Source organism: Theropithecus gelada, chromosome 1 (assembly GCF_003255815.1).
Source record: "Theropithecus gelada isolate Dixy chromosome 1, Tgel_1.0, whole genome shotgun sequence".
NCBI classification, from domain to species: domain Eukaryota; kingdom Metazoa; phylum Chordata; class Mammalia; order Primates; family Cercopithecidae; genus Theropithecus; species Theropithecus gelada.
Genome location: NC_037668.1, coordinates 194,215,297 through 194,241,613, shown reverse-complemented (window position 1 = coordinate 194,241,613; position 26,317 = coordinate 194,215,297). Strand labels below are relative to the sequence as shown.

General features: G+C 45.1%; 1 protein-coding gene and 1 pseudogene across 4 annotated transcripts; both read left to right on the top strand.

The window, feature by feature from the left end:
• Nucleotides 1–290: 290 nt before the first annotated feature.
• METTL13 (methyltransferase like 13) lies at nt 291–16,525 on the top strand. Of its 4 annotated transcripts, none has more exons than XM_025385867.1 (9): nt 435–579; nt 759–891; nt 2,498–3,257; nt 4,667–4,866; nt 6,529–6,724; nt 9,250–9,414; nt 10,820–11,038; nt 13,215–13,346; nt 15,291–16,525. In XM_025385867.1, exons 3-9 carry the CDS (start codon nt 2,603–2,605, stop codon nt 15,563–15,565), a joined length of 1,842 nt encoding a protein of 613 aa, XP_025241652.1. In that variant the 5' UTR covers nt 435–579; nt 759–891; nt 2,498–2,602; the 3' UTR covers nt 15,566–16,525. The 4 variants fall into 4 exon arrangements, with proteins under 4 accessions (XP_025241669.1, XP_025241660.1, XP_025241652.1 ...); XM_025385857.1 differs by having other exon boundaries at nt 475–579; nt 697–891; XM_025385884.1 differs by having other exon boundaries at nt 291–891; nt 2,498–2,797; nt 4,675–4,866.
• Nucleotides 16,526–20,603: 4,078 nt separating this feature from the next.
• Nucleotides 20,604–22,822, top strand: LOC112633520 (annotated as a pseudogene).
• Nucleotides 22,823–26,317: the final 3,495 nt, after the last annotated feature.

Below are 26,317 nucleotides of genomic sequence, written 5' to 3'. Positions count from 1 at the left end.
TCTCCGATCTGCATAGGGTTTTCTTTTCATCTTCCGTTATCAGTACGCTCCCGTCTGCCGCGCTCCGCCCCTGTGTGGCGCACGATCGCAGTCAGTGGATTAAGCCGGCTCCAAGACAAAGCGGACGCCGAGCCCGGCAAGGAAGCGGGCTCTCCGACCCGCCTAGAGGGAAGGCCCAGCCCCAGCACAGCACCGCTCCCTCGGCACCCGGACGTGACCTAGTTCTCACAGAGGCCCGGCCTCTTCCGCCACAAGTGCGGCCCGCGGTCCCGCCCCGTCCCGTGAATGGTCGGCCGGTCTCACGTCTAAAAAGCGTTTAGGTGCCTGCGACCGAGCCTCGGGAGAAAGGCGAGCACGTCTCAGCCAATGAGGTGATAGAAATGCAAAGCAGCGACCAACGACTAGCTGGGATGGGCTGGGCCGGCCGACGAATCACGAGGTCTCGCACCCGGATATGGTTGCTGGGCTCGGAAATCTAGCTCGGGAAAAGCGTGAGGGACTCTTCACGTGGGGCAAGGACAGCAGGCGCGGAGGAGGGGGCGAGCGTGTGTGAGATTCAGTGGCCCGTGCGTTTGTTGTGTAAGGGTCATCCAGGGGGAACAAATCAATGTGGCTGTTTTTCCGTGGAAAGAATTGCCACTGCAGTGTCCCGGAGCCTGCGTGTGGTGGGTAAGCTCCTCAGATGGTATCTCACAGGGAGTAGAGGAGTCTTGAAAACGCAGCTCCGGCGGTAGGAACATGAACCTCTTACCTAAAAGTTCCAAGGAGTTTGGCTCCGTTGACTACTGGGAGAAGTTCTTCCAGCAGCGAGGAAAGAAAGCTTTCGAGTGGTATGGAACCTACCTGGAACTGTGCGGGGTGCTACACAAATACATCAAGCCCAGGGAAAAGGTGAGGAGCGCGGCCTGTCAGCCCTTCGTACGTGCTCCGGAAGGTGGGAACTAGTAACAGGAGTCTTGCACTTGGTGGACAGTGACAGGCAGGAGGACCCTAGCTGGACGCATATTTCAGCATTTCCTGAATTGTCCCTGCTAAAAGACAAACTAAAATACTCTTTCAGCCTGGGCGTGGTGGCTCACGCCTGTTATCCCAACACTTTGGGAGAGCGAGATGGGAGGATCGCTTGAACCCAGGAATTCGCGACCAGCCGGGGTAACATAATGAGACCTCGTCTCTACAAAAAATGAAAAAAATAGCTGGGCGTGGTGGCGCGCATCTGTAGTTCCAGCTACTCGGGAGGCTTAGGTGGGAGGATCGCTTGAGCCCAGGAGGTTGAGGCTGCAGTGAGCCATGATCACTCCACTGCACTCCAACCTGGGTGACAGAGTGAGACGCTGTCTCAAAAATTTTTTTAAAGGTTTGCAGGTAATAAACCTCCCACCCCAACTCATTCTTGGATTAATGACCCTACTTGAAGAGTGACTTCCAATCTTCTGTCACTGTGCATTCCTGTGCAACCTGCGGCAGGTGTGACTTTGTGTATGAATTTGTTTTTCAAATAGTTGTTCAGTGCTCCCCGAGTTTCAGGGACTGTGCCCAGTCCTTAAGCTATAAGAGCATTAAGACATAAACCCTGCACATGTTCCAGAAGTGAAACGTGATAAGTACAATAATGGGTTTGGTAATAGGTGAGATTGTACTGGAGGTTGGGAAGGAGGAAAGGTAGAAAACTAACATTTGTGGGTAAGCTTTATGTGCCAGACCTTTATTGTGTGCCGTGTATATGCATGTGCAGTCTTTCAATTCTCATCATAAACTCAGGTGAGTGGCCCTGGATGCATTTTACAGATGAGGAAACTGAGGCCTTGAGAGCCACTTTTTTTTTTTTTTTTTGCCCAAGATCATGCCCAAGTGGTCATGTGGGGATTTAAACTCAGGCTTGTCTGGCTCCAAAGCATATGCACATCTCTTTGTACCATGCTTTTCCAGAGATGGCAATATCAGAATTTCTAAGTTTGAATGGAAGATTGCTCCCTGGAGAGGGAGACAACAATCTGAATTTTAAGTTTGGCTTCAGAAAATAGCTGAATATTGTGAGATGGAATCTGTGATGGAAGTAAGATTTGAATCCTCACAAAGTGTACTTTATTGTCTAATGGAGCCAAAGGCATGAGTAGATTGAGGAAATAGGGTTATTCCCGGCCTAGGATTTCAACTATAACTCTATATTTGGATTCTCTGACTTCCTATTAATTCCCAAGTAATAAGTGCATGTTTTAGAGAAAAGAACAATTATGATTAATTTGTTTCTGCAACACAAAGCCCATTCTTATATAACTTGTATTGTAGCTGAATGTGGTTTTCACTAGCGAGTATATATGTGATGTTTCAAGATAGAGTCTAGAATCAGCTCTGCAACGTTGCTGTTTCCCTGGTAGTAGCATCTCCACCTTCTGCAAATGTGCCTCAGCCAAGGTGAGACTTGATTCCTTGAAGTACCTGAAGCACAGTCCTTTGCTTTGATTACCTCCCTCTTGTCTGCGAATTTTTTCTCCAGGTGCTGGTGATTGGGTGTGGCAACTCAGAACTGAGTGAGCAACTGTATGATGTGGGCTATCGGGATATAGTGAACATCGACATCAGTGAGGTTGTCATCAAGCAAATGAAGGAATGCAATGCCACGCGACGGCCCCAGATGAGCTTCTTGAAGATGGACATGACACAGATGGAGTTTCCCGATGCCTCGTTCCAGGTGGTGTTGGACAAGGGCACCCTGGATGCTGTCCTGACAGATGAGGAAGAGAAGACCCTGCAACAGGTGGACAGGATGCTGGCTGAGGTTGGCCGTGTCCTGCAGGTGGGCGGTCGCTATCTCTGCATCTCCCTGGCTCAGGCTCACATCCTGAAGAAAGCAGTGGGCCACTTCTCCCGGGAGGGGTGGATGGTGAGGGTGCACCAAGTGGCCAACAGCCAGGACCAGGTGTTGGAAGCAGAGCCTCAGTTCTCCTTGCCTGTCTTTGCCTTCATCATGACCAAGTTCAGGCCAGTCCCTGGCTCTGCCCTTCAGATCTTTGAGCTGTGTGCTCAGGAGCAGGGCAAGCCTGTGCGGCTGGAGAGTGCCGAGCGGCTGGCCGAGGCGGTGCGGGAGCGGCAGCAGTATGCCTGGCTGTGCAGCCAGCTGCGCCGCAAGGCCAAGCTGGGGAGTGTGTCTCTGGACTTGTGCGATGGGGACACGGGGGAGCCACGCTACACCCTCCACGTGGTGGACAGCCCCACTGTGAAACCATCGCGGGACAATCATTTTGCGATTTTCATCAGTGAGTTGGGATTGCTCCCTCTCTTCCCTGGAGGGGCTGGCTTACAGGGGCTGGGACTTGGGCTTGGGCTGGGGCTGGGGCTGGGGCTGAGGCTGGGCTGGGGCTTTGGTGGGATTCTTGACTGTTTTTATCTTGCAGGGGTTTGTACTTACAGAGGACTAGACCACCCAAGGCATGATGAAAGGAGAGTAATAGCTCTCTAGCAACCTACTGCGAGTTGAGACCTATTCCTTCTCATTTGCCATTGCAAAGGCTTGATGAAGTGTGAGAATGGGGTTGGTAGGGGAGAGAGAGAATAGAGATACATTTAGGAGGTCACATATGACATAGAGATGCTAGTTACTTTGTAGCATGGAGTAATGGAAGTAATGCTGGACTAGCAAGTCTAAGACATAGGTTCTAGTCCCAGCTGTAGCCTGTGAGCTGCAGGACCTGGGAAAGTTGCTGTGCTTGTCTGCAAAATTTAGAGAGGCAGCATAGGATAGCAGCTAAAAAAGTGAGTTCTGGAACCAGACTGTTTGGGTTTCAGTTTTGGCTCAGTCATTTCCTGATGGTATCACATTAGACAGGTTACTTTTCTTTCTCTGCCTTGGTTTTGTCACCTATAAAGTGGGAGTGTAACTCTGGTATAGTTGTGAGAAGTATAAAAGCTCTTAGAAATGGTACCTGGCCTTGGAAGTGCTGTGTAAATATTAACGATTACTATTGAAAGCAGTAAGTGATACCAGATTTACCTTAAAAAGTATAAAAAAGATAGCAGGAGGAAATGCTTTCAAAAGTAGAACATTCTAGACAAATGCAAAGTGTTTATGGTCTTGGTGTTATGGTAGTTTGTTTCCTGGTGACTGAACCAGTTTTTCAAGTATTCTGTAATTCTATCCATCCATGTGTGGAAATAAATAGTGTAGTGAATACAAGCGTGGGTAGAGTCTGGGGCTAGACTGCCTGGGTTTGAGTCTCAGCTTCACCATTTACTTATTGTGTGAAGTTGGGCAAATAGTGTAACTTCTGTTTCTCAATTTCCTCATTTGTAAAAATGGGGATAATACTACTACCTGCAGCTTGGGCTGTTGGAGGATTCCATTAATATGTATTTGTCAACAGCTTGGAGTCATGCCTGGCATGACTTATTTGTGTTGGCATTATTGCTGTTTTTCTTGTGGTAGGTGCCTGCCTCCTTCCCCTACAGACATGCCCACACTTCTTCTCCACCCTTGGTCCTGCGTCTTGTCTGATGGGCTGCTTTGCCCTAGGTGTTGTGAACTAGAGAGTCGTTAGCTCCTCAGTGGGTCACAGTTGGGGAAGATGCTGGTCTTGGACAGGGACTGGCTCCCTTCCATTTGGGCCATATTGGTTGTGGGCTTGAACACTCTTTCCAGGACTCCCTGTAACCAAGTTCTTTTTTCTAGTCCCCCAGGGCCGGGAGACTGAGTGGCTCTTTGGCATGGATGAGGGCCGGAAACAGCTGGCGGCCAGTGCTGGCTTCAGGAGACTGATTACAGTGGCCCTTCACCGAGGTCAGCAGTATGAAAGCATGGACCACATCCAAGCTGAGCTGTCGGCTAGAGTCATGGAGCTGGCCCCAGCTGGGATGCCCGCCCAGCAGCAGGTAACACAGCTTTCGTACAGCTTTCATGGGTCTCAGAGGTCATGTTAGCAGCCAGGGAGGCAGAGGGAGCCTTGTCAGGATCTAGGACTAGAGTCTGTGACTCTCATCTAATCCTGGATGGGTATCAGCAGCTAAGGGTTACATGGCAGGGAAACCCTGTCCTTTGCCCCAGGCAATGAGAGGAAAGTGAGTACAGTAGGGTCTGTGTCTAGGGGAGCCTCTCAGACTCGATAGACATGGCAGGACGGAAATGCTCTACACATTGCGGGCTCCAGTTCTTCTTAATTTGAGTTGCTCTGACTGTGGGTTTCTTCTTCCACACTTTTTGAGCTGGATTTTCTTGGTCATTTTGCTTCTTAGAACTATCATTATCTGAGGGTATAGATGGGAAAGGGCCAAAACAGCTCAGCACGGTTATCCAGGTATTCACGTTGCTGGTCAGGTGTTTTACTGGGAAGGAAACTGAAGGTTTTTGCCTAAATGGTGATATGGTATTATCAGTTAACACCAACTGTGCCATCCTGGTCACCATGGGTAATGAACAAGTGGTTTTACTGCAAGAACTTCATGTTGAGGAGTTGATCCTTTTTTTTTCTTTTTTGAGATAGGGTCTTGCTCTGTTGCCCAGGCTGGACTGGAGTTCAGTGATGTGATCACGGCTCACTGCAGCCTCAGCCTCAACCTCCTGGGTTCAGACCATCCTCCCACCTCAGCCTCTGGTAGTAACTGGGACTATAGGTGCAAACCACCATACCTGGCTAGTTTTTTTACGTTTTTTTTAGAGACAGGGTCTCCCTGTGTTGCCCAAGCTTTGATCCTTCTTGATAGGTGGGAAAGCAAAGGTATCTAGAGGCTTGGTGCAAATTGTAACAGTTCTGAAAAAAAGAACCTAGGCTTCTGGGTGCCTGGCCTGTGGTTCTGTCCACTAGGCTGACTTGTGTTTACAGAAGAATGTGTGTTTGATTCTTCCTGGCCAACTTTGGGGTTGGTGACCCCTATTTCAGGGAAGCCCAGATCCTCTGGGGAGCTTCATTTGTGACCTCTCACCAGTGCCTGAGTCTGCAGGGTCAGGAGATACTGGTGATTATTAAATAGTCTTATAGGTCTTTAAAAAAAGAAATAGATATAAAGATAGGGGGAAGGAGTGGGAAAGTTTAGGGGGAAAGTATATTTTTCTTCTAAGGTTTGGAAAAATGGGGGAAAAATAGATGAGAATAATTAGGGGAAAGGAAGATTTCTCTAGATTTGGAGTGGTTGTTTCCCCCATGGATTTTGTTATCTTTATTCTTGTGTAGATTCCTTCTCATAATCACAGCCTCTTCCTGAGGGTTCCCTCTAGCTTGTGTTATTCTGGACTATTGAGAGTTCTTTTAGGGTTTACTGATGAGAAACCCCTAAAAGAACTTGGGGGGAATCAACTGCATCTCACTAGTTGTTTGGAAGATATTTATGTGTTCAGCTGATTTTCAAAAGATGAGTTAAACCTCTTAGATCGGTTCAAAGGCTCCAGAAAAGTGCTTTCATAGAATGGCAAATCTTTGGAGTAGTTGTTGTTTAGAACCATGGTATAGGGATATATACACACAAAGGGGAAGGGGTTATAATTTCTCTTATTTCTTAAATGAACTACTGTTTTGACCACATCTCTGGTTGTACCTTCAGGTGCCCTTTCTGTCTGTGGGTGGGGACATTGGGGTCCGGACTGTTCAGCACCAAGACTGCAGTGCCTTGAGCGGTAACTATGTCATCGAGGACGTGCAAGGGGATGACAAGCGATACTTCCGGCGACTGATTTTCCTTAGCAACAGGAATGTGGTGCAGTCAGAAGCCAGGTTGCTGAAGGATGTGTCTTACAAAGGTGAGGTGTCATAGGCGCCGTGGTGGGACCCAGGTCGCCGTGGCATGGACTACATTTCCTGGGAGCTTGGCCGAGATGTAGAACGGACCTGGGTGTCTGTGAATTCTTAACCATCTGGACTCTTAGGGTGTGAGCAGCGATAAGCAGAGTACATTCTGTTCTTGAGCAGAGTCTGGCTCTGAAGTGATAAGGGGCGTGGGTAGTGAAGCCAAATACATGTGATAATCGCCTTAATGTCTTCAGTTTAAAGGCATCTGTTTTGCAGGTGCTCCATGTACATCTGTGTATTGTTTCAGTAGGCGTCTGTGAGGTGAGCCAGAACCATGGAAGTTGCAGGTGAGCCCTGCCCTCCATCGTGTGACTCACCTGTTTCAGAGGGTTTTGGAGTTGGCGGGTGACTTAGAGGCCATCTAGTATAGCACTGTTCAGTAGAACTGTCTGTGATGAAGGAGATGTTTAGTACCTGAGTTTCTAATGTGGTCGTGACTAACCTTATGTAGTGCTGAGCGTTTGGAATGTGGCTAGTGTAACTGAGGAACTGAATTTTTATTTTCTTTAATTCTAATTAATTTACATTTACATTTCAACAGACACAGGGGGCTAGTGGCTAGTATTGGACAGTGTAGATCTAAACCATCTCCTCTAGGATCCCTTTAAGTGGTCTCCCAGCTGTCACTCAGAAACTCCCCCTGATGGGGAATCAATAGTTTGTTTTTACCTGTGTTTCTCACAGGCTGTGTTAGTTTGTGTTTTAAAGGTGATACTTGCTCATTGAAATCACTTCAAAAGTCAAATGTAGAGAGTGAAAAGTGAACGCCCCTCACCTCTCCGTCTCTAGTGCATTTTCCCTGTCTGAGGCACAGAGATTCAGGGATGGAAGCTGAAATGGCTCTCCTGATTCCCAGTTGTTCCCTTTGCCTGGCTTGCCTGCCCTCATAGCAAGGCCATCTGGGAGGAGGGTGGAGACAGAGAATTCAGACGCTTGAGGTCGTGGACTTGCTCTGAACTAGGATCAAGTTACCCAGCGAAATGGTTTTTCTCTTTAGGAGTTTTCCCTGGCCAAGAGCACCCAAGATTGTTGGGTTTCTGCCCTATTATTTGGTCACTCTGGCTACAGGTTGGTCCAGTTTCATCTCACTAAAATCTCAGTAAAATTGCTTAAAAGGACATTGTGCCCCTTTCAGTTTGGGTTTCAGGTTTTTTCACCATTGTCATGTTCCTTGACTTCTTGGTAGCACTTTGTTCTCATGGAAAGAATGTTCCCTCTCATGGGAGTATTGGTGAGCAAGAAGGAGAGCATATTAAAAAGTGATTTAATTTCTGAAAAGCACCCCGACCCCACTCATCAATACCTTTTGCTGCTGGGGAATGCAGCTGATCCCTATGAAGACACAGCCATCTGTTTAGTATGATACCCTGGAGCAGTGAAGTGAGTGGGGAGAGGGAAATGGGAGTGGCTTTTTCGGATTTTTTTCTTTTTGAATACTTGTGATTTTCTTCTTCAGCAGAGGTTGGTAGTGCTACCTGTGTGGCATAGCAGAAAGATGATAGGTGATGGAGACAGGCAGTCCGAGGTTCAACTCCTGTCTCTACCATCTGCCGATTCCCTATTTACTTAACACTTCAGTGGCTCAGTGTGTTCATGTGCCAAGAATTGGAATGATAAGGTTGTTAGAAGAGCGAAAAGAATAAAAGTTACGGTATAGTAATTGGCACATAGGAGGTGATTAGTAACTTTACCTTTCTTTAAAAGACTTTATGAGTAATCTTTTCTCCTGTTAGTGGCCTTACATTTCTCAGAGGGGAGGTACCAGGGCTCCTCAGTTGAGTTTTCCCAGGTTTTTGAGTGTGCATTTGCCATTTCCTTTTCCAGCTTCCTTGCATCCATTGTATATGTTAAATGTTTAACAACTGTCTCTTTGTGGGGCAGGGTGGGGGGGCACATCCTGATTTATAGTGTTTATCGGTTCTCTAGTATAAATACCACCACTGTGTTTGTTTGTTTTACGTTGCTTATAAAGGAATACCTGAGACTGGGTAGTTTATAAAGAAAAAAAGTTTATTTTGGCTTATGGTTCTGCAGACTGTACAAGAAGCATGGTACCAACATCTGCTTCTGGTGAGGCTTCAGGAAGCTTACAATTATCACAGAAGGTGAAGGGAGAGCAGGCACATCACATAGCAAGAAAGATGCCAGGCTTTTTTCAACAACAGCTCTAGAGTGAGAACTCACTCAATACCATGGGGAAGGCACCCAGCCATTCATGAGGGATCTGCCCTCATGACCAGCATGGTGGCTGTGACATTGGGGATCACATTTCAGCATGAGGTTTGTAGGGGACAAACGTCTAAATGATTTCACTATGGCCAGTTTCAGGCTATCAACATGATGTCAACCAGTTTGCAAAATTTTAACGATTAGATCTTTTGAGTCTATTCAAGCCATCTGGAGCACACTGCTGCTGGTAACCCTTGCTTCCTGAGGACTAGTGTACTAAGCATGGAACTTCATATCTCTTGTTTAGCCCAGAAGAAGCGGAAAAAGGACAGGAAGAAGCAGCGGCCTGCTGATGCGGAGGACTTCCCTGCAGCCCCAGGACAGTCCATTGATAAGAGTTACCTGTGTTGTGAACACCACAAAGCCATGATCGCTGGCCTTGCCCTGCTGAGAAACCCAGAGCTACTCCTAGGTGAGAGAGATGTCACTGCCTTCCACAGAAGGGAGCATAAAGATTACAGACCTAAACAATTGGTGTCACCTGCATTGTAGTTGAAGAACAGCGATTATAAGCTGACAGTGTATCTTTCTTCCTCTCAACCATGTTAAAAGTTAATGAGCAGTCTAATTAACTGTTGCCTCAAACTCAACCTGTTATATTGAAATCGTATTGAAATATGTTAGGGTCTAAATGGCATTTTTTCTGTTCATTTCTTTTTAAAATTAAGGTATATCGTGTATTCAGTGAGACATGTAAAAATACACAGAGTTTAATTGTTCAGCTTTTCTATAATGCATCACTTGAACATAAGATGCAATTGTATCTTGAAGTTCTACTTTCTAAAAAGATTCATATTATAGTTAATGCAGTCATAGCCTTATTACTAATAGCAGGTTTGGATCTGACTGCATTAGTAAAAATGTTCATGTTTCTGTCTGTGATTATAACCATTTTCACCTGAAGTCCCTGAATGTGCCTTCTTGGAACACCCTATACTTTTGTCCTATTGTAGTGTTGATATATGTCACTAGAACCTCAGTTCTTAGATTTAATTCTCAGGGATTGTCTCCTTTGGGTGACTTGTTTTTTTGTCTTCCTTTGATCCCCCTGTGGTAGCTGTGCTGTGTGCTTAGGAGCAGGAGTTGGGCCTTTGTTTTCCTGTGATGTGCGGAACTTGAATGGCTTACCCTTACTTGGTGAGGGTGTCTGAGAAGACAGTGTGGCCTTTTGAGTCAGGGGCAAGGGGCATTGCACTTCTCTTGTCTTTTAATCATGAGCAGGATTGCTTGGCCACTCTTCCTCCCTTTCCTAGAGAGGGTCTAATAACTCTTATAGTGAGGAATCTTCTTTTTTTTGAGACAGGGATTCACTCTTGCCCAGGCTAGAGTGCAGTGGTACGATCACAGCTCACTGCAGCCTTGACCTCCTCAGGCTCCCACCTCAGCTTACCATGTAGCTGGTACCACCGGTGTGTGTCACCATGCCCAGCTAATTTTTCTACTTTCTATAGACAGGATTTCACCATGTTGCCCAGGCTGGTCTCGAACTCCTGAGCTCAAGTAATCTACCCACCTCGACCTCCCAAAGTGCTGGGATTACAGGTGTGAGCCACTGCCCCGGCCACTTTGAGATCTTTAAGAGACCATAATAATAACACATTAGTTCACCTTCTGGATCCTAGTCATCATGAATCCAGGATTGAGTTATCAGATGTCAAATTGACTCTTAGATTTCTGGAATGAGACAGGGAGACCTCTAAATCTTGTATCCCCTGAGTGGAGACAGTGAGCTGACCTAGGCTTTTGCCTTCCCTGAGGCTGGTACAGAATTTTCCAGTGAACAGATGGCAATGTGATGCTCTATTCTTTTTTTACAGAGATCCCACTGGCATTGTTGGTGGTAGGCCTGGGCGGAGGCAGCCTCCCCCTCTTTGTCCATGATCATTTCCCAAAGTCCTGCATCGATGCTGTGGAGATCGACCCCTCCATGTTGGAAGTGGCCACCCAGTGGTTTGGCTTCTCCCAGAGTGACCGAATGAAGGTCCACATTGCAGACGGCCTGGACTATATCGCCAGCCTGGCAGGAGGAGGAGAAGGTACTGCTCTTGGAGCATTTGAAGAGGTGTTGAAGGATGATTGGTCTGACATTGTCAGGCCCGTAAGGGCCTCTACAGTTTATCTCTAAGAGAGTGGCATGAGTTCATTCCAGTCTTCAGCCTGTTCATTTGTTGATATACTTACTCACTAGAGTACCAGCTACATGCTTAGCACTGTGTCAGGTATGAATGTATAGCAATAAGTAAAACAGGCCATTCCTGCCCTTACGGTGCTAACAGACCAGTGGGCTTTTTTCTGACCTGTAAGCTTGTCATTTCCTCACCATCTTAAGAAACCTGAAGTCTAACTGGGCAAAGAAACAGAGAAGAAAAGGCGGAATGTGTGTTGGGAGGTGTTTCTTGTAAATATTTCAACTGGAGGTAAAGCCAGAAATAGAGCAAAACAGTATTCATGTAAGATCAGTGGTTTACAACCTCAGGGTCCGACATTTGGTAATGTATGGAGACAATTTTTGGTTGTCACAGATCAGGGGGTGAGGGATGTTGCTACTGACATCTAACTGGTAGAGATCTAGAATGCTAGTAAACATTTTACAATGTGCAGGACAGACACTGATGTTAGAATTATCTGGCCCAGAATTTCCACAGTGCTGAGGTGGAGAAACCTTGATGCAGATGCTACTCTATGGGAATTCTGATAGGCCTTCTGCAACTAGAATTAAGGTTCCATTTGCTCTAGTAATTTGCATCCCAGATTTAGGACAAAAACCATAAGCATAATAATTTTCTGCAAAATACTAGGGACAGTAACTCTGCTTATTATACAAATAGGCTGCTGGTGACTTTAGTACTTTCTGGAGCTTAAGTCCTTCGGGGAGAAGGCAGTTAGATTGGTTCAGTTCTGCTGGGGAGCTCAGGACACCCTTCCTGGTCTGCTTATTCCGTAACAGATACTCTGGTCTCATTGGATTAGAATATTTTCCAGTAAGAGTGTGGCAAACTAGGATGCCTGGGACGAGTATTGAACCGATGCTATCTTAATTTTAATTGCAAGCTGAATTGAATTATAACAGTTTCACAGGTTCCCTCTCTGAGGCTAGGGTTAGTTTAGGTGCCCAAGCCCAGATAGCTAATACGGTGAAGTATTTACGACAGTGCCATGCACATGGTAAGTACTTAATCCACGATGTTACTGCTGTTGTTATCGATAGATTAATTTTCAATGGCTCTGCCCATCTTCTGTAACACTAAAATGTTTTAGATTACTGGAGGGCTCAAGGCTGCAAATGCAGGCTATTGTTTTCCTCGGACTTTGATGAGCCAACATGTTCTCTTTGTAAGAAACCAAAATCAGATCTGTGCTATGAACAATGATAAGCATGCAGCAGTCCTAATTAAATACTTATTAATTATTGAATAATTACTACCACAGTCTCAGAATTTTCTAAAAACATGTCAGTGGCATTGCAGACCTACCCCTATAAAAACAATTTAACATTATAGTAAGGAGCAGATCCAATTCTTCATCAGTTCTTTCTCACCCATTTAGCAAAATCATTTCTTTCTTGAGTCAGCTCTTGTTCATGGAACTATAAAGATAACACTAACTGAAATTTCAGAACATTTTCTCCTATGAGGTAAAATATGCTGTTTTCAGAGTTAAAAGTTACCATTTACTGGGTCAGCCTTTAAAGGCTTAGTCAGCTGCTTTGTCTAGATCAGTGGTCCTCAACTCTGACTGTATTTAGAATTACCTGGAAAGCTCAAGAAAAATACCAGAGGCTTCTCATCTCTCCTCTCATCTGCCCCCTACCACTCCAGGATGTTTTATTCTGTTGGTCACAGTGTAGTCCACATTAGAAGTTTCCCAAGGTGATTGTAATGTTCTGCCACAGTCAAAAGCCACTGGTGTTGATGGCCTCTTAACCAAGAAATATTCATGCTAAAGTGGACCCCATTAATGTTTTTGCCTTTGGAAGGTGCTTTTAAATGTGGAAGAATGTTCCATCTTGACTATGGGACACTCTGAACCCTGATGACAAGGACTGCCCTGGGCCATGATGTCAGTGCCCTTATAGGCAAACCACATCCTGTGTGTCATCCTTCTGACTTAGTCACCATGCCCACCACTGGTAAAGAGGAGGTATAGTGTAGGAATGTAAATGGTATTATTTTATCCAGCAAAGACAAGGACTTGTTTCCTTCTTTTTCCCAGCACGGCCTTGCTACGATGTCATAATGTTTGATGTTGACAGTAAGGACCCAACACTGGGAATGAGTTGTCCACCCCCAGCATTTGTGGAGCAATCTTTTCTACAGAACGTTAAAAGCATCTTGACTCCTGAAGGTATGGAGAACAAAAGGTTGGAGAGGGAGGAGGGAAGGGATCATTAAAAGAAAAATTTATCTTTTTAATGAGAAATGCACAGAAGTGCGAGCTCGATCAGCTTTTCCAAATTGAATACGCCCATTTACTAGCACCAGACACAGAAAATTTCCAGCTTGCCAGAAGTCTATCTCTTATCCCCTTTCAGTAACTTGTCCTCGCAAGAGTAATCACTATCTTAACATCTGTCCGCCCAGCTTAATTGTGCCTGTTCTTGTTCTTTATATAAATGGAATCATATGGAATGTTGGAATGTTCTTTTTTTTTTTGAGACAGGGTTTTGCTTAAACCCAGGCTGGAGTGCAGTGGCATGATCATGGCTCACTGTAGCCTCAAACTCCTGGTCTCAAGGAATCCTCCCACCTCAGTCATCTGAGTAGCTGGGACTACAGGTGGATGCCACCAGGCCTGGCTAATTTTTTTATTTTTATTTTTTGTAGAGACAGGATCTCACTATGTTGCCGAGGCTGGTCTCAAACTCCTAGCCTCAAGCGATCCCCCTACCTTGGCCTCCCAAAGTGCTGGGATTATAGGCATGAGCCACTGCACTTGGCTGAATGTACTCTTTCAGTGCCCATTTTCTTTCACTCAACATGATGTTTGTGAGACTCATTCACAGTGTTGTGTTTACATGGCTTATTTTTATTGCTGTGTTGTATCATGTGACTTAATGCAATTCATTTATCCATTCTGCTGTTGGTATTTGGTTTGTTTCCTGTGTGGGTCTATTATAAGTAGTGCTGCCATTAGCATGTTAGTATATGCCTTTTGATGAATTATGTTTTCAGATCTCTTGGGTATATACACAGGGTTGTCATTGCTGGATCATAGGTTATGGGTATGTTTGGCTTTTGTAGATGCTACCACACGGTTTTACAAAGTGGTTGTAGCAGTTCACACTCCCACTAGCATGGTGATGCTAGCTACTACATGATGCTTCCTACACGTGCTGTACCAGGCAGTGTGTTATTTAATCTTCATAGCAGTCCATTGTTTGAATGAGGAAACTGAGGTTGAAGATTTGCCAAGGTGACGCAAGGTAACAGTTGGGGCTCCAACCCAGTGCCTTGTCACCTCAAAACTGGAGCCTTTAATCCCTATGTTAACAGCCCTCTAGGTGTTTTTGATTTGGTGTAAGGCACTGTGGTAACTGACTTGATTTGGAATCTTAATTGTCAGAAGTCAAGGTAACCTTGGCCCTCTCACTGGTTAATAAATACTCTATGGTATGTATGTCAAGAATGTAATATCCCTGTAGAGTTGGTAAATTTTACTTTTGTAGGGAATCACTTTCTATGAATTGATTGAGACGAAGTCTCATTCTGTCACCCAGGCTGGATTTTGGCTCACTGCAACCTCTGCCTCCCAGGTTCAAGAGATTCTCCTGCCTCAGCCCCCCTAGCAGCTCCTGCCTCAGCCTCCCTAGCAGCTGGGATTACAGGGGTCCACCACCATGCCCAGCTAATTTTTATATTTTTAGTAGAGCCGAGGTTTCACCATTTTGGCCAGGCTGGTCTCAAACTCATGACTTTCAGTGATATGCCTGCCTCAGCCTCCCAAAGTGATATGATCATAGACATGAGCCACCGTGCCCGGCTGGGAATCACTTCTTTCTCAAAGCAATTCTTTGGGAAACTGAGGCGTGGAGAATGGTAAGATAATGTGTGAGTAGCACAGAAGAGCAAGAAATAAAGCTGAAGTTTGTCTATGGCTCACATGCTCCCCATGCTTTTCTCCATCTGCCTTTCTATGCTGTGTATTCTCTGCAAACTCACCACCATCATAAGTGCGTTTTAGTCCATCAGTCTCCTTGGGACAGGAATTGGTATTTTCCTCAAAGCCGATCCTTATCTTTGATATGTCTCCTGATGTGAGGTCATTCTGACTTTTCTTCCTACCCTATAGGTGTTTTTATTCTCAACCTCGTGTGCCGAGACTTGGGGCTAAAGGACTCAGTGCTGGCTGGGCTCAAGGCAGTGTTCCCCCTCCTATATGTCCGGCGAATTGAGGGTGAAGTGAATGAGATCCTGTTCTGTCAGCTGCACCCTGAGCAAAAACTTGCCACACCAGAGCTCCTAGAAACAGCCCAGGCTTTGGAGCAGACCCTGAGGAAGCCTGGGAGGGGTTGGGATGACACGTATGTCTTGTCAGATATGCTCAAGACGGTGAAGATTGTATGATTGCTTAGGCCAAGCAGCCCTCCTGCCTAGACTGACCTTGGACTCCCAGCCTGCCAGAGATTGAAGAAATACAACGCACAGTACTTTTTAAGCTTCATATTTTTCTCGGTTTCACACTCAGCTACATGTGACCTCCAGCTTGGTGAGGTTGCCTGAAGATTAGGGAAAATAAAAATGTCCTTCCCATCTTGTCCTCTTTAGTACCACTTGGGTTGGTTCGTCTTTGCTTCCTACACCATGTCCTTGTGTAGAATTCCCTGCTGAAGCCCCTAGCACACACTGCATGCCTTAACAAGTATGTGCAAGCCCCTCAGGATTCAAGACAGCCAGATTTTATTGCATCTCTACTTACACTGGTTTCCTTTTGATTTATTCCTCTATTAGTTCTGTAGGAGTGATCTCAAGTGAGATAGCAGAGCAAGATGCCAAAAGACTATAAACAGAGTAAGGTTTCTATAGATGTGAGACAGATCTGAGAGAGCATTTACTTTGTCTCCCTGTGGATGAAACTGCTGCTGAAATGGTTCCAATTTTTAGGAATCTGCTAACCCACTTCATTATTTGACAGCTTTCCTTGATGACCCAAACCTTGTAGCCTAAGCCATTTGTCTTTTGCTCAGTGGAGGGAGTGTATGGACCCGGCCCCATGGGTTTGCATGTCAAAGACCTGGCAGACTAAAGTGTCTGGTGTTTGTTTACTCACATTCATTGAGTGACAGCTATGTGCCAGACTCTGCGTAAAGAGTGGTGGCAGAAGTGAAAACGTTTAAGAATGACCAAAAACATTACTAATGAAAGTTAATGTGTTCCAGGCATTCTTCTAAGTGGTTTACATGCACTGTCTCATTTAATCTGAGATAAAGGATAGTTAAGCCCAAACTGTATCTAAACCCAAATCTCACTTGGCTGGAAACATCAATCTTAACCATTTATTGAGAACCATTAAACCAATGATTCCAAGACTGGCTTGAATTTTGTCTTTCCTAATTATACCAAGGTTGATTTAATGAGCAGTGCCGTGGAAAATAGGCATTGTCACCATTCACCACCTGGCTTATCTTTCCACAGACCCTTTAAAAATGGACCCCAACCTTTCAGGTGAAGCATACAGATGCTCTTCATCCTACGGTGGGGTTATACCCTCATAAATCTATCATAAATAGAAAATGCATTTAATACCCTGATAAGCCGTTGTGAACTTGAAAAGTTGTAAGTCAGAGACTGTCTGTATTTCAGTGAGGTTGTCATCCTTAGAAAATAGTGTCAGTCCATTAAGGAGAGGAGAGAGTGCAGAGAAGCGTTTTTAGATCTTATCCATTAGAAATACTTGGTGCTCTTTCTTTAGGCCGGAGTCTTCCCCTGGAACCCCGTAATGGGAAGATTATCCCTCATGTCAGATCTGTGTACCCCAGAGGACCTTACTTGGCAAGTCTTTTCTTTTTTCTTCTTTTTTTTTTTGAGACAGGGTGTCTCTGTCACCCAGGCTGGAGTGCATTGGCGCCATCACGGCTCACTACAGCCTTGACCTTTTGGGCTCAGATGATCCTCCCAACTCTCAGCCTCCCAGGTAGCTGGGGCTACAGCATGTACCACCACACCTGGCTCATTTTTTCGTAGAGACACAGTTTCGCCATGTTGCCCAGGCTGGTCTCTTGACTCCTGGGCTGAAGCCATCCACCTGACTTGGCCTCCCAAAGTGTGGAGATTACAGGCGTGAGCCACTGTGCCTGGCCACTCTATTTTTTTTTTTTTTTTAAATCTCTGAGCTCGTGCAGTGTCAGGATGGGTTATAGAGGCCCAGGGTCTGAGTCAGAGGAGCTTGCTGCCTGTCCTTGGTCATATCACCCTCATGCTGTGCAGAGTTTGGAGCAGCACATTTGGGTGGCACGGCCAAGCTCGGCATCATCAGAATGATAAGGTCTCAGTTACATCTTAGGGGGAATGGTCCACAGAATTAGGCACGGATTTACATGTCACTTCCCACATTTGGAGGTGGGAAGAGGCACTCATGGGTGATGATTATCAAGACTTAAGTATAAAAGAAGAAGGAAATTGGTTATGTGCTGAAGGCTTGAGAAAGACCAAGGGACAGGAGTCAGTTTTTGGCTTAATTTCCTACAAAGGAAATTTGTACCAATGGAGACCAGTATGTTCACTAGAACACTTGGTGGCTGCAGCCTGCTTACTCAAACCCTGGTCTGACTGCTCTCTGGAGCTTGCTGGACTGTGAGGAAAGGTGTGTGTGTACAGACAGCCATTGGCCTGAGTCCCATCTTTTCCACTGGAGAGCTTTTCGCTTTTGCACTAATGACAGGCAAATGGTTCCTTATGGGAATTTTGCCTAACTTTAGGGGTGAGAGCTCTAGAGGAGGGGGAGGGTTGGAAGCTTCAATGCCTACCAGACCAAGCAAGTAACAAATATGTGGAGCGAGTGAACCAGGTATAAAACAAAAAGGCTAGGATGAGACCTGTGGCAAACCAGAGAATAAATGTCTCCTCTAAAGGCAGCGGCTGTCCCAGCTGAGTTGTCTTGCAGGAGCACTGTCTTAGCATAGCTAGGTCTTTTAAGAGAAGCCAGAAATCGTGTGTGTGTTGACATTAAAATGTTGGCCAATCAGTATACATCTTCAAGCTATAATCTATTTTGCATAGAGACAGATTATAGGGGAGACAGCCTACAAAATGCCTGAGAATCTGGCATGCACCCAGGTTCTGAGTACAAAACAAGGAGCAAGCCGATAGCAATGAGTTACAAAAGTCTGGAAAAGTCTTATCTATGACCTCAATTTTCTTTAATGGCTACAGCTGAGTGGGGATGGTCCCCTCATCCTTGGGAGAGTGTACAATTTAGCTTCCCAGGACTATCAGAGAACTGAATGAGAATAAATCACATGACAGTTTGCGCCTCTGCCCTCCCCCCTTCCTAAACAAGTTCTGTGACAATGTAAAATTGGTAAGGCTGCCTATTGCCCTTCTCTGCCTTTTTGCCCTTGTTCCCTACCAATTTTTCAGTGTGTGCCTCCAGTCTTCTGTCATGGCTGCCTGCTAACTGGGCCTCTTCTCTAAGTCTGTCTTCTTATGGGTTGGGTAGACCAGTAGTTACTCTTTTTTTTTTTTGAGACAGGATCTCACTCTGTTGCCCAGACTGGAGTGAAGTGGCACGATTTTGGCTCACTGCCACCTCTGCCTCCCAGTCTCAAGCAGCCCTCTCGTCTCAGCCTCCTGAGTAGCTGGGACTACAGGCGCACACCACCATGCCCAGCTCATTTTTGTATTTTTGGTGGAGACAGGGTTTCACCATGTTGTCCAGGCTGGTCTTGAACTCCTGGGCTCAAGCAATCTGCCTGCCTTGGCCTCCCAAAGTGCTAGGATTACAGATGTGAGCCACGGTGCCTGGCACAACCAGCAGTTATTCTCAGCTGCACATTGGAGTCATTGGATATGGTAAGCAAAATAATGTTCTCCCAAAGATGTCCATGTCCTAATCCTTGCAACCTGTGAATGTTACATTACACTACATGACAAAGGGAAATTAATATAGCAGATGGATTTGGTGTTGTTAATGAGTTGTCTTCAAAATAGGCAGATTATTTTGAGTAATCAAATTCAGACACTTGGTGGACTCCACATAATCTCAAGAGTCTTAAAATGTGGAAGAGGGAGGCAGAAGAGTCAGTGTCAGAGTGAAGCAATGTGAGGAAGACTCACCACTCACTGCTAGCTTTGAAGACCATAGGCCACTAGCTAAGGAACGTGGGCAGCCTCTAGAAGCTGGAGAAGGTAAGAAAACTAGAGCTTCCCTAGAGCTTCCGGCAGGGAGTGCAACTCCACCAAGACCTTGAGTGTAGCTCAGTGAGACCCATTTTGGACTTCTGATACGGAACTATAAGATAATGAATTTGTGTTGTTTTAAGCCCCTACATTTGCAGTAACTTTACAGCACCCCTAGAAATGGAATTTACCTGGGAAGCTTTAAAAAATGCCTAGGCCTGGCCCCACCCCCACAGACTGATTTAATTGGCCTGGAGTGCAGCCTGTGCATCAGAATTTTAAAAAAGCTTTCCAGGTGATGGATGCTGTTTTGCAGCCAAAATTGAGGACCCCTGGGGTAGAGGTTCTGTGGATGGATATGTTACAAGGTAAGAGGGAAGGAATTGCTAGTCTCATTAATGACTGCTGGCTTAGCTCTGAAATGCAAACATCAGCAGTCACTTGGTGATTGGAACATACTCCCCTCCCACCTTCACACTAGCCCACACCTTTTAGCTCTTTGCCCTTTGAGTGGATGGCAGTAGTGTGAGGAGTCAACTTGTTGCATTGGGCGATTTCCTCCATGGGGCACAGCACCCTCACTCCCTGCTATAATTGGGCCCTGAGTGTACCTCCCAAGGACTGCTTAATAAAGCTCAAAGTCTAGCAAACCATAAGTCATGCAATTTCCCTCTTGTGGCTTGTCTTGCCATTTGGTTCCTGCAGATTTTTAACAGCTAAATGGTCGATCATAAAAAGAATCATTAAGTTGGATTTTTCTTTTTTTTTATACCCAATTGGCATTTTTTTTGGAGAGGTTGTTCTGTGACAGACAACTGTGCTTGTGCTAATAAAAAGGAAGACAGCTTCTGCTCACCAACTAGCTGGGGAGAACAAATTACACAACACGTGGATGAGTTCAGCAACCACCTGTGCATAAAGTGTAAGGGCATCATACAAGATGGTCAGATGTTTGGTAAGAGTCTTCTTAGATCCTGTCGCTGGGCAGACAAAAAAATCCAGCCTCAATAAAAACTGCCCCCTTAAAGTGACGGAAGGCTGGACTCATGGTTTTGTTTTTCCATCCCAGGTCTCACTTGGTTCCTGTGCTTCCCACTAGATGGCACTAGAAATCACATTTAAGTGCTCGGGTGCTGTAAAAAATTCTTCTTGGGAACATGGCACTTCCAGGGCTCTTTCACCTAAGCCATATTTCCTGTGTCTTTCTCTGGTCAATAAAGACAGACTTCTACTTGACCTATTGTTCTCTTGCTTCACCTGGTAGCCTATGCCCTCTGCTCTTCCACTGTCACCTGTTTTCCTTGCCACGCACACGGAGACAGCACCATTTTCTCCAACGGTGGAAGCCTGTATAAGGCAGAGATCCTTTTACCCCTACATCCCTGATTTTAGAAGTAATGGCAGGAAATACAGCAATGGAATAATGCTAGTAAGACGTGAAGCTAGCGGCATATAAGAAGAAAAAAATGTAACAACATACATCTGGGCCTGAGCGGGCATGTCTTCAAGTTTTCTGCCAAGATGTAAGTCATTTTTATTATAGTAGTAAATTGGTAGATAAATGCTGATAGAGGTAAAATTTGATTGAAATAATGGATTTTTTTTTTTGGAAACCTACCTGTAGTGGGTTGAATAGTGGCTCTAAAAAGAAATATCCAAGCGTTAAACCCCAGAACCTATAAATGTGAGCTTATTTGGAAAAAGGGCCTTTGCAGATGTAATTAAGTTAAGAATCTCAAGCTGAGATTATGTTGGATTGGCGTGGACCTTAAATCCAATGATAAGGACTTAGAATGGAAGGGGAAACGAGACAAGGGAGACACGGGAGAAGGACATATGAAGACAGAGGTAGACTGGGGAGACATCCCCGCAAGCCAAAGAATGACAGGATTGCTAGCAGCTACCAGAAGCTAGGAAAGAGGCAAGGAATGATTCTCCCTCAGAGCCTCCAGAGGGACCCACCTGCTGACACTTTGCAGACTTCTGGCCTTTACAGTTGTGAGAGAATAAATGTCAATTGGCTTAAGCCATCAAGTTTGTGGTAATTTGTTTCAGCAGCCTTGGGGAATGAATATATAACCTAAAAGGGCTTTGTGCCACCCCACAGAACCATTAATGCTAGTCTCATTAATGACTGCTGGTTTGGCTCTGAAATGCAAACATCAGCAGTCACTTGGTAATTGGAATATATTCCCCTCCCTCCTTCACACTAGCCCACACCTTAGCTCCTTGCCCTTTGAGTGAATGGCAGTGGTGTGAGGGGTTTGGCCTCCCAAAGTGCATGGGCTCCGGGCCACATGCTACCCCAGATGTGTTTAGCCTTCACCAGACATTTTAAATAAAATCGATAGATTAGAAAATCATTTTATACAAAATCTTTAAAATTTCTGGATTCTTTTGAGAATTTAGAAGTTCCTGTGATGACAGGCCCATGTTCATGCTTGGCTGGAACTGGCAAGCATCCGTGCCTTGTGGATGGGTGGTGTTTGCCGTAGTCCTCACTGCTTTCTGTGTCTTTCCTGCATTTATGTTACATGCCTGGTCCTGCAGGCATTATAGTTTGTAACTCCTACAAATGTGGCAGGATAGGTAGGCTGGGAGACACAATCCCTTCTTTAGAATATGGGGAAAGGAGTTCCTGGTTTTGTAGTCAGTAGTTCTGGGTGTTTTTTTGTTATATAGCAGCACAGCTTAGAAGGTGGTTTCAAAATCTGGTTGCACAACAAAACCATCTGGGGTCCATTTCCTATGTACTGATTCTGGACCATATCCCAGACCTACTATGTCAGAATCTTGGGGGGGGGGGTGTGGGGGGTGGGGGGGGGGGGGGTGATGGAGTAGGATGGTGGTAGAGCCAAGGAATCTGCATTTATAAAACTCTTCAAGCAATTCTGGTAATAAATAGGCCTAGAAATAGCTGCCATAGGATATTATTTTTCAGCACTGGAAAGGGAGGCAGTTTGGGTTTTCTATTTCACTGGAGATCTTTGAGGCATGTTGTTTTAAAAAAAAGTCAAGATGGCAGAAGTGGAGCAGAAAAAGCAGCGAAGCAGAAGAAGCAGACCTTCTGCAAGTTCACCTCCTGCTGGCGTGCACCCCGACCTGCTGCTGGACTTGTCACGCGAGACAGCGAATGAAGCTGCACTGTGGCCTATGACAGAACCAGCACTCGCTGCTGAAGGGCCTGTGCAAGGTCAAGAAGTGGGCACTGCCTATGCAGAAGCCAGAGGTGGTGAACGCGCACCTGCAGGACATGATCATCCTGCCCGAGATGGGAGACAAGATGTTGGATAGCATGGTGGGCGTCTACAACGGCAAAGCCTTCAACCAAGTAGAGGGCAAGCCCGAGAAGATTGACCATTACCTCGATCACCTACAAGCTTGTGAAGCACTGCCCGGCCAGGCATCAGAACCACCCACTCTTCCCGCTTCACCGCCCTCAAGGAGTCTGCTCAGCCAATAAAGGCACACACATTTCTTAAATAAAAAAAAAAAATAAATAAATAAATAACAAAACGTCTTTTCTCACGGAAATTTGAATGATTGCAATATTTTGTGGACCTAAGGGTTTGAATTACATTCGTTCTATTTATGAAACCAAGAAACTTGGTTTCTAGCTACAAACCAAGAGTGGCAAAACAAGATTGGTTCTTTAATTAAGGCATAAAATAAACACCTAATCAATATAGTGATATCTTTTATTTATCTAGGCAAGATGGTACAATACTCTGCAGGACCCCTTCAGCACATCAACAAGTCCTATAGCCTGTCTTCTCTGTTTATTCTCATAGAAGCTGGAAATAGTTATTTCAGAGTTGTAGATTAAATCTCAGCTGAACCAGTACTATGCCTACAAGATGGTACCGTCCTCTGCAGGGCCTCTTCAGCAGGTCAACAAGTCCTATAGCCCACCCGGGTTCTGTTGAGATTTAATCTATAACACTGAAAAAAGCTGGAAATAATGATTTCCAGCTTTTATTCTTGAAAATAAGGCTTGGATCTCTACCAGTCTTCTGAGGATGCTAATAGACTACCCAGGAAGGAAGAAGGAAATTGTGAGGGTATTTAAAGAAAGTTGTTAGGGGAAATGAAGTTGCTGTTATTTTGGTCAAGGAAGGTTACAATACTACAAAGCACTGCATACAGATTCAACTCATAAGGACTTTATTAAATGATTCTTTTATTCAATAAACATTTATTAGAGTGCCTACTAAGTATCAGGCACTTTTCTATTGCACCAGGAGTACTGTAATGAATAAAAGTAATACAAGTCCTTGTTCATGAGCCTTATACTTAAGAAAAATGAAAGGATAGCTTCATTAATGTGTGGCAGGTGCTTTTCATAGGAAGTATGACTGTTATGTGGTCTATATTAATTTATTAATTTTTAAGGCTCTTATATTAGCATGTCCTGCAGAGAAACAAGGCTGAGCCCCCATTGAATGCTATTAATTTGCAGAAGCCATTAGGTGCAATTTTCAAGTTAAATTTCAGGGGTACCGCCAACTGAATGTTTGCATACCTAGCACTTTGCTTACCAGAAGAGCTATTTTCTCATGGCCACCACAGCATCTACTTCCCCATAGGAGAATGAATAAGCCCCAGGCCATTTGAAAAATGGACCACAGAAAAATTTCCTATAAAGGGCCCTGTGGATGGGCTAGGCCACTCAACCCATTTTCTAGTTATCACGTGGCAGATCTAGGGCTTACTCCCAACCCAAGGCTGGTGATGTGACTCTTAAACATTTTGCCTCCCATGAAACAGCACAGTTGTGGTAAGGAAGGCTGGCCAATGAGTTACAAGTATAGACTAGGTTGATTCCAGGTCATTCATTGGTGAGAGGGCAGAGCCAGGACTAGCTACATGTCTCTAGGTTTCCAGTTCAGTGCTTGCCACTATGATAACCATCTTGTTTCTTTGAATGCAAAAGTTGAGAACCCTAGCAACATGAAGATGTTAAAATGTCATCTGTTTTGCTATCCAATCAAGATTGATGGACCGAGAATGGTTGTGATGCCCTAGCAGAGTGCTCAGTAGACCCAGCAAGTGAAGTAGTTGTGGAAAGGCATTGGTGTGAAAGCTGTGGGTGTTATCAGGACCCAGAGCTGCAGTGGTCTGGTACCTCAGCCAGAGCAGAGAATTTCCTTTATTGAGACTTAGCTGAGACCTGCACTACACGGAGACCTGGAGGTCACCATGCAGGCACACAGGCACAGGGATAGAAGCTTTACTCTTTTCCTTCACTCCTCTCTTTGATCCTTTGTTAAGCTCTAGCCACACGCCAAACAGTATGCTGGGGCAATGGGGGTACAAACATCAAGAACCTTGCGTTTTCATAAGCCATCAAATTGGGTTAGGTTGCCAAGGTAATGGCTCTGAGGGGTGAGGGTGGAGAGGAGGAAAGCTAGGCTGGCCTCACTCACTTTGCCTGGCTCTTTGGGGGCGTTGCTGATATAGAGAGCTGCCAGCCTTAGTAAAACCGAAAGCAAAGATGACCAAACAGTTCAGCCTTTCAAAAATAGTTCCTATACTTTTCTAGTGAGAAAGACTTCCCCTAGTCAGGAATTATGATCCTATTAGTTCCTAGTTGTAAAACATAGTTGTTAAAAGAAAGAGAACTAACATTTATTAAGGACTTACTATGTTAGAGGTACCGTACAAACATCAGGAAATTTTAAAAGCAACTTTATTGAAGTGTGATTGACATATAACAAACTGCACATGTTTAAATCATACCACTTAATAAGTTTTTACATTTGTATATACCCATGAAATCATCACCACAATCATGATAATGATTAGCCAGGCTTGGTGGCACATGCCTGTAGTCCCAGCTGCTTGGGAAGCTGAGGTAGGAGGATTGTTTGAGCCACTGGAGTTTAGGCTGCAGTGAGCCCTGATCGTGCCACTGCACTCCAGCCTGGGTGACAGAGAGACTCTGCCTCTAAAATATATATATGATTAATATATATGATATGTGTATACATGTCCATCACTCCACAAAGTTACCTTATGCTCCTTGTAATTCCTTCATCCCACTTTTCCCACCCCTAGTCTTGTCCTTAGACAACCAGTGGTCTGCTTCCTATCACTACAAATTCGTTTACATTTTCTAGAATTTTACATTAACGAAATCATATAGTATATATTCTTTTTTGCTTGATGACTTCTTCCTTCCTTTCTTCCTTCCTCTTCTTTCTTTTCTTTCCTTCCTTTCTCTTTCTTTCTTTCTCTCTCTCTTTTCTTTCTTTTTCTTTCTTCCTCTTTCTTTTTCTCTTTCTCTTTTTCTCTCTCTCTCTCTTTCTCTCCCTTCCTTTTTTTCCCTTTCTTTCCCCTCCCTCCCTTCCTTCCTTCCTTCCTTCCTTCCTTCCTTCCTTCCTTCCTTCCTTCCTTCCTTCCTCCCTCCCTCCCTCCCTCCCTCCCTCCCTCTCTCTCTCTCTTTCTCTCTTTCTCTCTTTCTTTCTTTTTTCATAAAGGCAGAGATTGGTCAGTCTCTCTGGACTTTCAGCTGTGTCTTTACAACTCATGGACTCTATAAGGCTATATGTCAGTTTCCACTCTCTGGGCCATAACCTGGAAACCTTCTCAAGGGAGTAACTTGTCTCAATCATAGGGTTCATCTCATTTGTTTCCCTTCTCTCAGGGATTATTGCTTTTTATTGCCCGATGTCCAATGTCTTGAAAACCATCGTTTCAGGCTGGGCGCAGTGGCTCATGCCTGTAATCCCAGCAATTTGGGAGGCCGAGGTAGGCAGATCACTTGGGGTCAGGAGTTCGAGACCAGCCTGTTCAACATGGTGAAACACCATCTTTACTAAAAATACAAAAATTAGCCGGGTGTGGTGGCATGTGTCTGTAATCCCAGCTACTTGGGAGGCTGAGGCAGAGAATCATTTGAACCTGGGAGGAAAAGGTTGCAGTGAGCAGTGATGGCACCACTGCACTCCAGCCTGGGCAATAGAAGGAGACTCTGTCTCA

What these genes read in the sequence shown, in the direction of transcription:
- METTL13 (XM_025385857.1), top strand. Translation starts at nt 739, where the DNA reads ATGAACCTCTTACCTAAAAGTTCCAAGGAGTTTGGCTCCGTTGACTAC. An exon ending in GAAGGATGTGTCTTACAAAG is followed by an intron (nt 6,725 to 9,249) that starts GTGAGGTGTCAT and finishes TCTCTTGTTTAG; the next exon opens with CCCAGAAGAAGCGGAAAAAG. An exon ending in AAACCCAGAGCTACTCCTAG is followed by an intron (nt 9,415 to 10,819) that starts GTGAGAGAGATG and finishes CTTTTTTTACAG; the next exon opens with AGATCCCACTGGCATTGTTG.